The following is a 12518-nucleotide window of genomic DNA, read 5'->3' as shown; positions in this document are numbered from 1 at the left end:
CTTCTTCTTCCAAATCACCATGAAGAAAAGCATTATGGACATCCATCTGATGTAACTCCCAATTCAAAGAAACTGCAACAGACAACAAAACACGTACCGTAGTCATCTTTGCAACTGGAGCGAACGTCTCATTATAGTCAACACCTTCAACCTGACGGTTGCCACGAACAACTAAACGAGCCTTGAGACGTTCGACCTTTGACTTGTCGGTGTATTTGATTTTATACACCCAACCACAACCAATGTCCCTCTTTCCTGGAGGAAGATCCACAATGGTCCATGTGCCATTGCGTTCTAGAGCATCAATCTCATCTTGCATAGCCTTACGCCAACCGACGTCTTTAACCGCCTCTTTGAATGAAGACGGTTCCTTTCCCTTAGTGATTGTCGCCGGAAAACACCTGTGTCTGTTAGAAAAACGATTATATTCAACATGACAAGCTATAGGGAAAGGTTTACATGAGGAATGTGATGGAGGAGGGTCGATATTCGATGTAGAGGGTTCTATATTTTCAGTGATGATAGTATGAGTGACATAATTCCGATGCCACGAAGGAGCACGCTTCTCACGATGACCACGACCCAAATTATTATCCGAAGAACTCCCCCTCAAAGATTCCGGGTTACTCAAAACATTTTCGTCGAAATTTTCGGACTCACTAACATTTTCCGGTCGGTCTACACCACCGGCGCCACCCTCCGGCACCACCGGCTGACCGTCGCCGGCGTGCTGCAGCGTCTGGCCGGCGACAGGGGACTGCCCAGCCGTACCAGGCTGGGGTGGCAGCTGCCCAGCACTGGCAGGCTGGGCTGTGGTGGCTCGTTGCTGCCCGCAGCTGCTGCTGGACTGCTGGGCAGTTGAGTCCGCAGCTAGGCTGCGGTTTGAGGCAGTTTGCCGCGGCCTGGCTGCGGTTCTCTCTGCCTGGGGCTGCTGCGTGGCTGGCTGGGCAGCGGAGTCCGCAGCTTGGCTGCGGTTTGGAGCCTTTTCCCGCGGCCTAGCTGCGGTGCTAACTCCATCAACATTTGCACCCCCAATTTGCACACCATTGAGCATAAAATCCTCATCCTCGTAATCCCACACGGGTGGAGTCGCAAAATATTTTTCCCACTGTAATCGTCGGTCGTCCGGAAGAGACTCAAGGTAAGGGAACTTGTCTTCAAAAAATTGGACATCCCGACTTACAAAAAAATCATTCGTATCTAAATCAAAAAGTCGCCAACCCTTTTTTCCGTGTGGATAACCAACAAAAATACACTTACGACTCCGAGAATCAAACTTGTCCTTAATTCGAGAACGATTTGCAGCATAAGCAAGGCAACCAAAAACACGCAAACTATCATAGGAAGGTAATTGACCAAATAAAAGCTCATGAGGGGTTTTACCTTTCAAAACCGGAGTGGGGGTGCGATTAATGAGATGCACCGCAGTCATAACACACTCACCCTAAAAATATTTAGGCAACTTTGCTTGAAACCGAAGAGCACGGGCCACATTTAAAATGTGACGATGTTTACGCTCAACCCTACCATTCTGCTGAGCCGTGTCAACACACGATGTTTGATGTAAAATGCCCTTTTTTGCAAAGAACGACCCCAAACTCAGAAATTCTTGGCCATTGTCACTACGAACCACCTTCACTTTCTTACCAAATTAAGTCTTTGCCATAGCACAGAACTCACGAACCAACTGAGAAGCCTGATATTTACCAACCATCAAAAACACCCAAGTAGCACGAGAAAAATCATCAACAATGGTTAGGAAATAACGAGCACCACAACTAGAAACAATCTTATTCGGACCCCAAATGTCACAATGAACTAAATCAAAAATTTCAGATGCTTTATTAATACTTAACGGAAAAGAGTTTCGGGGTTGCTTCCCCATAAAACAAATGTCACAAGCAAAAGAACAAACAGAGTTGCTATTATGAGTACTACGACTACTAGAGGCTCCTTGAAGAGAGCGCACTACTTGCATTGACGGATGCCCGAGATGCCTATGCCATAACAAACTCGCATCTGAAATTACCACTTTGTTCGCCTGCAGATTCCGAGAACGAACCGGACGAAAAATATAGACCCCATCACATTGGACCCCCGCTCCAATCAGGTTCCTCAAACTGCGGTCCTGAATAATGCATAGCTTGTCAGTGAACATAATAAAATAGCATTGTTTTTCTAACAATTGAGACACAGATAATAAGTTGCATGTAAGAGCAGGAACATATAAAACATTATCAAGAGTTAAATTATCAGACAAAATAACTCTTCCTTCCTTCGTTGCTGTCGTGCTCTTCCCATTGGGCAAACCAACAGGTGAAGAAATGTCATGTAAATCAGTGAAAAGATCAATATTACCAGACATATGATTTGAAGCTCCAGTATCAATGAGCCAATCAATGGAACTATACGTACCAAGTTTGTTGCTATCTGACGAAGAACCAGACTTGGCACCCTTTACCGCAGACATGAGTTCCTTCCATTGAGCATCAGAAATCGTTGGAACACTCCCACGATCAGAATCAGAAACCGGCTCATTGTTACCACGAGAATTTCCAGCAGCACCAGCAAACTCACCCTTGCCCCTACCAGACGACCGACCACCACTACCTCCTCGACCACCACGACCACCACGCCCTCCACGCCCCCACCCGGGAAGCCATGAAGCTGATAACAGTGGTCCTTATCATGACCAGACCGTTTACAATAAGTACACTCAATCCGCTCGGAAGTCCGACCGGAAGCCGTACCTGTTGCATTAAAACCAACAGTCGCAGAAGAAGAAGAGGTCTCATGTGCCTCAGACACAGATTGCTTACGCTCATCAGCAACAACCTTAGCATAAGCAACATTCATACTAGGCAAAGGATCACTCATCAACAAAGTAGACACCACAGAACCAAACTTCTTAGGTTCCAAACCCAGACAAAATTGATGCAATAACTCATTCTCATGCAACTTAGCATATTCTTTCGCAGCGGAACAAGTACAAGAAGGCAATTTCACATAACTAGATAATAAATTTTGCAATTTATTTAATTCACCATAATAAACTGCAACAGAACGACCTCTTTGCTTACAATCAGCAATATCATGTTTTAATTCAAAAATACGTGGACCGTTACCTAGAGAATAACGATCACGCAAATCATCCCACAAAGTCTTAGCATCATCAGGAATGATAACAGTAGAACAAATACTAACATCAAGAGTATTATAAATCCAAGCAACAACAGTAGAATTAACAATACCCCACTGACGATAATCTGGATGCTTGGGATCGGGTTGAACAATAGAGCCATCAACAAACCCGAGCTTGCTCTTGGACCTAAGATTATTGCGAATTGACCTCAACCACTCTTCATAGTTGTCGACGGTAAGCAAAACAGGACAAATCACCAATTGAGAGCCTTCACTAGGATGAAGGTAATAATCGGTGAAAGGCTCGTACTTCGTAGGAGGAGGAGGAGGAGAGTTGTCTTCGCCACCAGCCATCGCACACAATCACGAGCACAAAGCAGCACAAACCAAACTCGCAGCACGCACACACGCACTACACCACACAGAATAAACACGGGCCACTTCACAAAGCAGCACGCACAAACGCACTACACACCAACAGTACACCACGCACCAACGCAGCACACCAGCCCTAGCAGCACGCAAACAGAAGCGCACCACACACACACACAAGCAGCACACTCGATGAATGCACCAAACCAAACCAAACGAACAGAAATTAGGGATTGAGAAACCCTAATTCCGTGTTAAAAAAAAAATCAAATTGAACTTTGTGGAAATTGGAAAAAAAATCGAAGCCTAATCTCACAAACAAAAATTTGCGAAATTAATTAGAAAACAGACCAAGGATCGAAAAATTCTCTAAAAATTAGAGAGGCTGTGATACCATGTTAAAGTGAAGAAATATTGGAGAAAACGGCTTAGCCTCGTATATTCCATTAATCACAAATATATACCGAATACAAAGGAATACCTAACTTGCCTAAAACTCCTAACAAGATAGACTTGCCAAATATACAATATTAACATAAATATAACAAATCAATCAAACCAAACTCTAATACGCTGCATCATTGCCGGCATCAACCTTCTGCTCTATATATTTGTTTATTCGTTATTCCATTTGTTCATTAATGCCTTAAAATGTTTGATGCATTGTGAGGTTAACGGTCGAAATTTTACGTTATTCTACTTTTGGTTGTAGTTGATAAGTATGTACACTTTTCGATCAACTATCGAAATTACGAAAGAATCGAAATTCATTGGAATATTAAGCTTGCCTATTATGAGTTTTTATATGGCAATTATTTCAATGCTAGTGATGAACACGCCGATGATCCCCTAGGAGATCAAAGTGTACCATCAACTTTCTTTAGAGATTCAATGATGTCTTTCTAGCTATGGTGATATATCAAGTTACCCTAGCCCTAACTAGAAAATTATCCAAAATTTATAATACGTATAATTTATAATTGTTCATATGTACTTCTTCGCATATGATTAGAGTTATTCAAACATATAACTTTATTAATAACTAGTTGAATCTTGTGTGTTGCACAGCTTAAATAGATATTATTAGTTTAAAATAGTTGTCAATATTCTGTGTTTGAAAAAGGTGATTATTTTTTAATTTGAAGAATATATGTGACTAATATAAGTGCAAGGGTCAACTTGAACTATCACCATAGTTTTTTTTTTTTTTTTTTTTTTTTTTTTTTTTTTTTTTTTTTTTTTTTTTTTTTGTTTGTTTGAGAAAAAACTATATTAGTAACATATATTCTTCAAATATATTTTTTAATTTGAAGAACACCTCCTTTTGCATGCCCCCGGTTTACAATAATTTTATTGTACATCGAATATTTTTGTGAAAAGTGACCCTTTTTCTTTATAAAAGTGACCCTTTTTCTTTACAAAATTGACCCTTTTTATTACAAAAGTGACCCATATTTTCACAAAAATGACCTTTTTTTCCACAAAAACAGAGTATCAAAATAAAAAAAAAATAAAAAATAAAAAAAACACAAAATGCAAAAGTTAACCCAATGGCTCTACTTTCATCCCATATCTTTACCTTTCCTCAAAACTAAACATTTCCACCATTAACAAACCTTCAAATTCTCTCTCCTCCATCAAACCCTCAACCCCCTTCTCCCTCTCTGTTACCAACTGCAAGTCCTCATATTTTTCCCTTCAACGCTGTCGTCAACTCGTCATCGTCACCTCTGCCGCCATAGTCATCACCACCTCCGCCGCCGCCATGTTTGTCACCATCAAAGTAGATGAGGTGAAATGATAGATACCTAGCCAGTGGCAACGGTGGTGGGTGTTTTTCTCGGTGATGAAGTTGCCCAGCTAGCCCGGTTTATACTAATTTAGTGTAAATCGGATGTTATTAAGAGTTTGTGTTTGAAGAATATATGTGACTAGTATAGTGAAACCATATAAGTGCAACTAAAATTTATAAAAAAGAAAGTAAGTTAAACTTACTCATATTTGCGAATTAGTTGATATGCTTCTGTTACCACCATTGCAACACTCACAAAAATAGTGACCGTTTTTTCTAAAAATTCAAAACAAAAATGTAGCTCTAGCAAACCAAAAATTCTTAAATGGACCTGTGTGAACCACTTACATTACAGAAATTATGGTTGTTTAATTAATAATAAATGGTCACTATAATTAAAAAAAAAAAAAAAAAGTCACTCTGTTGAAATAAAAGTCATTTTGGTAATATATAGGCTATAAGAGGTTAATTTTTTTAATGAAATATTTTATATACTGGTTAATATGAATAATAAAGGTCACTATATTAAAATTAGGGTCATAACGTCGTACTTGAAGTTCACAATAATATTAAACGTTATACACACTACAAGAAAACAGCAAAATTGCAACGGAAAAAGTTCGTCGTAAAATATGTCAATTCCGTCGTAAAGTAGGGTTACAACGGAATTCCGTCGTAAATGATTGTCGGAAAACCCTTTGTAGGAAAATGGCCATTTTACGACGGACTTTCCGTCGTAAACCAACTTTACGACGGAATTTACGACGGAAATAATATCGAAGGACTTGGAATTGGCCTTTATTGAAGATCCGTTGCAAACTTCCGACGGAAACAGTTCCGTCGCAAACTTTAGGTTACGACGGAATTTTTCGTCGTAAAATATAATTTACGACGGAATTTTCTGTCGTAATTTATAATTTACAACGGAAAAAATCCTCGCAAAATATAATTTACGACGGAAAAAGCGTCGCAAACTCTAATTTACGACGGAAAATTCCGTCGCAATGTACATATTTGCGACTGAAAATTCCGTCGTTATTTACATATTTGCGACGGAAATTTCCGTCGTAAATGTTATTTTGCGACAGAAAATTCCGTCGCAAACTATAAATTTCCGACAGAAATTTCCGTCGCAAATATGTACATTACGACGGAAAATTCCGTCGTAAATTTTATTTCCTGCCCAAAACAAATTTCTGTAATTTTCTGCATTTTCAAACCTGAATTTTTTTAATGATAAATCGACAAAAAAAAAAAAAAAAAAAAAAAAAAAAAAAAAAAAACTAAATATTGAGTCCTAAAATTGTTGTTTTAAAAAAATTAATTAGCGACCTACGAAATTATATTTATGTACATATATATAATAATAATTATGTCCTAGTACAAAAGATAGTCCACATTTTGGTATCTATACCAAACAAAACCTAGGTTAGAGTGATTCTATGCTAGACTAAAGCTAAGCTACGCAATCGCCTGGAAACCCTGGCCTGCTCCACCACCATTCGGGTCGTCCCTAGGGTCTCGATGCTGAGGATGAATGGTGGAACATGAGTCGTTGTTGGTGAGACGACTCATCATCTCATCCATACTCTCCTTGTATCTCCTCTCCATTTCAGCCATTCGGGCTTCCATTTGAGTTTGGAGAGCTTGCACCCTGTGTTCCATCTGGTCTTGCATTTGAGAAATGACAGACGGCGTGTATTGCTATGAAGAACGGAAACCTCGACCCATAAAGTTTGCCATAGTAGAGCTCTGCACTTTGGCCAAGTCCCTTCACACGCCCCTTCTTATTGCGCCCACCCACCGACTCCCAGTACAACTCATTGGGACTCTTCTGAATCCCCTGACTCCTTGTTTCTTCGAGCTTCTTCTGGTAGGTCTCCTACAAAATATTGAAGATAAAAAAAAATATTGTTAAAAAAACAACAAACAATATAAGGTAAGGTTTCTTTCTTCTAACCTTCCAATATCACATACTTTTAGGTGCCTAAGGATACAAATAAAGAGAAATAAGCACATAAGTCAATTTTCGACCCTAACTCATCCAATATCATCCAAATTTGGCCTATATGGCTAAAACCATGCCTATTTTCTATGTTTTCAATGAAATGGAAGGTTTCTTTCTTCTAACATTCCAATATAAATTGTATTTAAGTTCCTAAGGATAGAAATTAAGAGAACTAAGCACATATGTCAAATATCGACCCTAACTCATCCAAAATCATCCAAATTTGGCCTATATGGCTAAAACCATGCCTATTTTCTAAGTTTTCAAGCAAATGTAAGGTTTCTTTCTTCTAACATTCCAATATCACATACTTTTAAGTGCCTAAGGATAGAAATTAAGAGAAATAAGCACATATGTCAAATATCGATCTAACTCATCCAAAATCATCCAATTGGCCTATATGGCTAAAACCATGCTTATTTTCTATGTTTTCAAGCAAATGGACTCGTTCTGTCTTCTAACATTCCAATATCAATTGCTTTTAAGTGCCTAAGGATAGAAATTAAGAGAAATAAGCACATAAGTCAATTTTCAACCCTAACTCATCCAAAATCATCCAAATTTGGCCTATATGGCTAAAACCATGCCTATTTTCCAAGTTTTCAAGCAAATGGACTCGTTCTTTCTTCTAACATTCCAATATTAATTGCTTTTAGGTGCCTAAGGATAGAAATTAAGAAAATTAAGCACATAAGTCAATTTTCAACCCTCACTCATCCAAAATCATCCAAATTTGGGCTATATCGCTAAAACCATGCCTATTTTCTATGTTTTCAAGCAAATGTAAGGTTTCTTTCTTCTAACATTCCAATATAAATTGCTTTTAAGTGCCTAAGGATATAAATTAAGAGAATTAAGCACATATGTCAATTTTCAACCCTAACTCATCCAAAATCATCTAAATTTGGCCTATATGGCTAAAACCATGCCTATTTTCTATGTTTTCAAGCAAATGGACTCGTTCTGTCTACTAACATTCCAATATCAATATCTTTTAAGTTCCTAAGGATAGAAATTAAGAGAAATAAGCACATAAGTCAATTTTCAACCCTAACTCATCCAAAATCATCCAAATTTGGCCTATATGGCTAAAACCATGCCTATTTTCCAAGTTTTCAAGCAAATGGACTCGTTCTTTCTTCTTATATTCCAATAATAATTGATTTTAGGTGCCTAAGGATAGAAATTAAGAAAATTAAGCACATAAGTAAATTTTCAACCCTCACTCATCCAAAATCATCCAAATTTGGGCTATATCGCTAAAACCATGCCTATTTTCTATGTTTTCAAGCACATGTAAGGTTTCTTTCTTCTAACATTCCAATATCAATTGCATTTAAGTGCCTAAGGATAGAAATTAAGATAATTAAGCACATATATCAAATATCGACCCTAACTCATCTAAAATCATCTAAATTTGGCCTATATGGCTAAAACCATGCCTATTTTCTATGTTTTCAAGCAAATGGACTCGTTCTTTATTCTAATATTCCAATATCAATTGTTTTTAAGTGCCTAAGGATAGAAATTAAGATAAATAAGCACATAAGTCAATTTTCAACCCTAACTCATCCAAATTTGGCCTATATGGCTAAAACCATGCCTATTTTCTAAGTTTTCAAGCAAATGGACTCGTTCTTTCTTCTAACATTCCAATATTAATTGCTTTTAGGTGCCTAAGGATAGAAATTAAGAAAATTAAGCACATAAGTCAATTTTCAACCCTCACTCATCCAAAATCATCCAATTTGGGCTATATCGCTAAAACCATGCATATTTTCTATGTTTTCAAGCAAATGTAAGGTTTCTTTCTTCTAACATTCTAATATCAATTTCTTTTAAGTTCCTAAGGATATAAATAAAGAGAATTAAGCACATATGTCAATTTTCAACCCTAACTCATCCAAAATCATCCAAATTTGGCCTATATGGCTAAAACCATGCCTATTTTCTATGTTTTCTAGCAAATGGACTCGTTCTTTCTTCTAACATTCCAATATCAATTGCTTTTAAGTGCCTAAGGATAGAAATTAAGAGAATTAAGCACATATGTCAATTTTCAACCCTAACTCATCCAAAATCATCCAAATTTGGCTTATATGGCTAAAACCATGCCTATTTTCTATGTTTTCAAGCAAATGGACTCGTTCTTTCTTCTAACATTCCAATATCAATTTTTTTAAGTGCCTAAGGATAGAAATTAATAGAAATAAGCACATAAGTCAATTTTCAACCCTAACTCATCCAAAATCATCCAAATTTGGCCTATATGGCTAAAACTATGCCTATTTTCTATGTTTTCAAGCACATGTAAGGTTTCTTTATTCTAACATTCCAATATCAATTGCTTTTAAGTGCCTAAGGATAGAAATTAATAGAATTAAGCACATATGTCAAATATCGACCCTAACTCATCCAAAATCATCCAAATTTGGCCTATATGGCTAAAACCATGCCTATTTTCTATGTTTTCAAGCAAATGGACTCGTTCTTCCTTCTAACATTCCAATATTAATTGCTTTTAAGTTCCTAAGGATAGAAATTAAGATAAATAAGCACATAAGTCAATTTTCAACCCTAACTCATCCAAAATCATCCAAATTTGGCCTATATGGCTAAAACCATGCCTTTTTTCTATGTTTTCAAGCAAATGGACTCGTTCTTTCTTCTAACATTCCAATATTTATTGCTTTTAGGTGCCTAAGGATAGAAATTAAGATAAATAAGCACATAAGTCAATTTTCAACCCTAACTCATCCAAATTTGGCCTATATGGCTAAAACCATGCCTATTTTTTAAGTTTTCAAGCAAATGGACTCGTTCTTTCTTCTAACATTCCAATATCACATACTTTTAAGTGCCTAAGGATAGAAATTAAGAGAAATAAGCACATATGTCAATTTTCGACCCTAACTCATCCAAAATCATCCCAAATAAGCATATAACGAGTTCTACTTTGCTAATTTGCCATATATCAACTCATATAATTAGTGTTTACCGCAATCCTTTTTGCTTTGTTGTTGGCAGCCACTTGGCCTTTTCCAGGCACTTCCTTGAAGTGTGTCTTCAAGAAAAGATCATGGGCATTTGGTAATTGGCCTTGGTTTTTTGCAGCCTTTATATGTACATGCAGAAAATCAATGAAAACATGTTAGCCCACCAAAATTCATTAATAGACAAATGACTTAATTGTTACTGGACATATTGTAGGAACCTTACCATCCTTTTAGCATGTTGTACAGATGACATTGAACCTTGAAAGTGGGTCGGTTCAACGACATTTTCCATGGATCCGCCTCTTCAGTTCTTCTTGTTTTGTTCCGACCGCTTCTTATATTTTGGATCGGTGGCAACAATTCGCATCATGCCTTCGTGGACATCCTTATTAGGCCATCTTGGTTTGCGACCATTCAGCCTGTGTGTGATGTTGTAGAACGTGTCACGTAGGCGATTTGCAAACTTTTATTCGAAAGTGTCCTTCACTTGGTTGTTTAACTCAGGTGCCCACTTGAATTTTTTCTGCAAATCAAGAAAATGTCTTTATTACAAAATTCAACTCCATCAATATAATTTATAAAACATGTATTATGTTAGGTTAAAGTTATCATACGTTGAACAAGTTCCAAAAGTGCTCTCTCGAATCTTCATCAACCTCTCCATAATTCCTCCAAGGCTCAACATAGTAGCCGGTTAGCGAGTCGGAGAGCACATTCTTCACCGGGATATCATCAAACCTATAATAAAGGATAGACATTCATCTAAGTAGATAATCAACAAAAAGTGAACAAAACATGGTTAAAGTAATACAAATTCACTTTATCAAAGTAAATACGAATTTAAGGATATTTCATTATACAAATACATACGCACCAAAGTGTGGAAGGGTCCAACTTTAGCAAGTCATTAGGATGCGGGTCCTGTAGCTCCTGTTCCTGATGCTCCTGTTGCTCCTGTTGCCCTTGTACATGCCTAGGAATCTGTCTCCGATTGACGATTTCTTGAGAGGCCCCCAAATCATGTGCCTCCTCTTCCTTCATTGACTCATCCTCGTCAACACGTACAACCTTAGATTTCCCCTTAGACTTTCTCCTCTTGGACGTTTCTCCTTTATTTCCTCCTCCCATGATGACCACCTGAAAAAGTTGTTAGTACCATGATCGCACATTGTAAATTCATAAATTAGATCCATAAGACATTAAAATAATAAAATGAGACCAAAAATGTAATGCAATATTACAAGTCCGAGTAGTCATTAAAAACTAAACATTCGAAGACAATAGTTAAACACTAGTAGAAAAATACAAAAAGGCAACCCCCAAATGGCACCGGTTCAGACCAAACCGTTGCCAAAAACCGCCCTAAAAATGGGCGGGACTTTAGACCAAGAGTAATGGCACCGACTCAGATCGAACCGGTGCCAAAAATACAAAGGGCACCGGTTTGAACCAGTGCCACTGAACCGGTCCATCCTTTTAAAAAAAACGGAGCATTATTAAATCCTATTTCCTCTCCTCTCCTTCTCTCTCCTCCATTCCCCCTAAGTTCTTCCGCCTCCATTCGTCCCCCATTTCCTCTCCTCTCCTTCTCTCTCCTCTCTCTCTCAAATCGGCGCCTGCATTTGGAAAATTTTCCTTTGATAGAGCCTTGACTTCAAATTTGGGTGTACACCCTTCCTAAAATTTTCCAATATGTTCTTCGTTCATATTCTCCCTTAGATCTGCAGCCGCCGCCACCACCACCAAGTTCGAGCACCAACAACAACAGCCGCCGCCACCACCACAAAATCTCTTGTGGGATTTTTTTTCGATTTTGGTTTTCTGGGTTTGTTTTTTTTTCGATTTTAAGATTAACTTAAAGATTTTAAGATTGGTTTTCTGGGTTTTGCTTACAGATTAACTCACTCGTTTTTCGTATTTGGTTTTTTTTTCGATTTTGCCTTTTATTTTTTATTTTGGTTTTTTATTTTTCGATTTGTGGGATTTTTTTTTCGATTTTGGTTTTCTGGGTTTCAATTTTGATTTTGGTTTTTGATTTTGATTTTGGTTTTTTTTTTTTTTTTTTTCCGATTTCTGGGATTTTGATTTTGATTTTGATTTTGGTTTTTTGGTTTTCAATATTGATTTTGATTTTTGATTTTGGTTTTTGTTTTCGATTTCTGGGATTTTGTTTTTTTATTTTGGTTTTTTGGGTTCCAATTTTAATTGG

The 12518-nt window shown here is 37.4% G+C and overlaps 1 protein-coding gene across 1 annotated transcript; it reads right to left on the bottom strand.

Moving 5' to 3' along the window:
• Positions 1-5197: 5197 nt before the first annotated feature.
• LOC145627580 (uncharacterized) lies at positions 5198-10682 on the bottom strand. The gene is made up of 4 exons (XM_081679947.1): positions 10533-10682; positions 10312-10428; positions 6959-7187; positions 5198-5373 (listed from the first exon to the last, which is right to left on the bottom strand). The coding sequence occupies exons 1-4, from the start codon at positions 10599-10601 to the stop codon at positions 5198-5200; spliced, it is 591 nt and encodes a 196-aa protein (XP_081536073.1). The 5' UTR covers positions 10602-10682.
• Between the last annotated feature and the right edge of the window lie 1836 nt (positions 10683-12518).

This window comes from Chenopodium album, chromosome 4 (genome assembly GCF_948465745.1).
Source record: "Chenopodium album chromosome 4, dcCheAlbu1.1, whole genome shotgun sequence".
NCBI lineage: Eukaryota > Viridiplantae > Streptophyta > Magnoliopsida > Caryophyllales > Amaranthaceae > Chenopodium > Chenopodium album.
The sequence above is the reverse complement of the archived record's forward strand: the minus strand, read 5'-3'. Positions and strand labels throughout refer to the sequence as shown.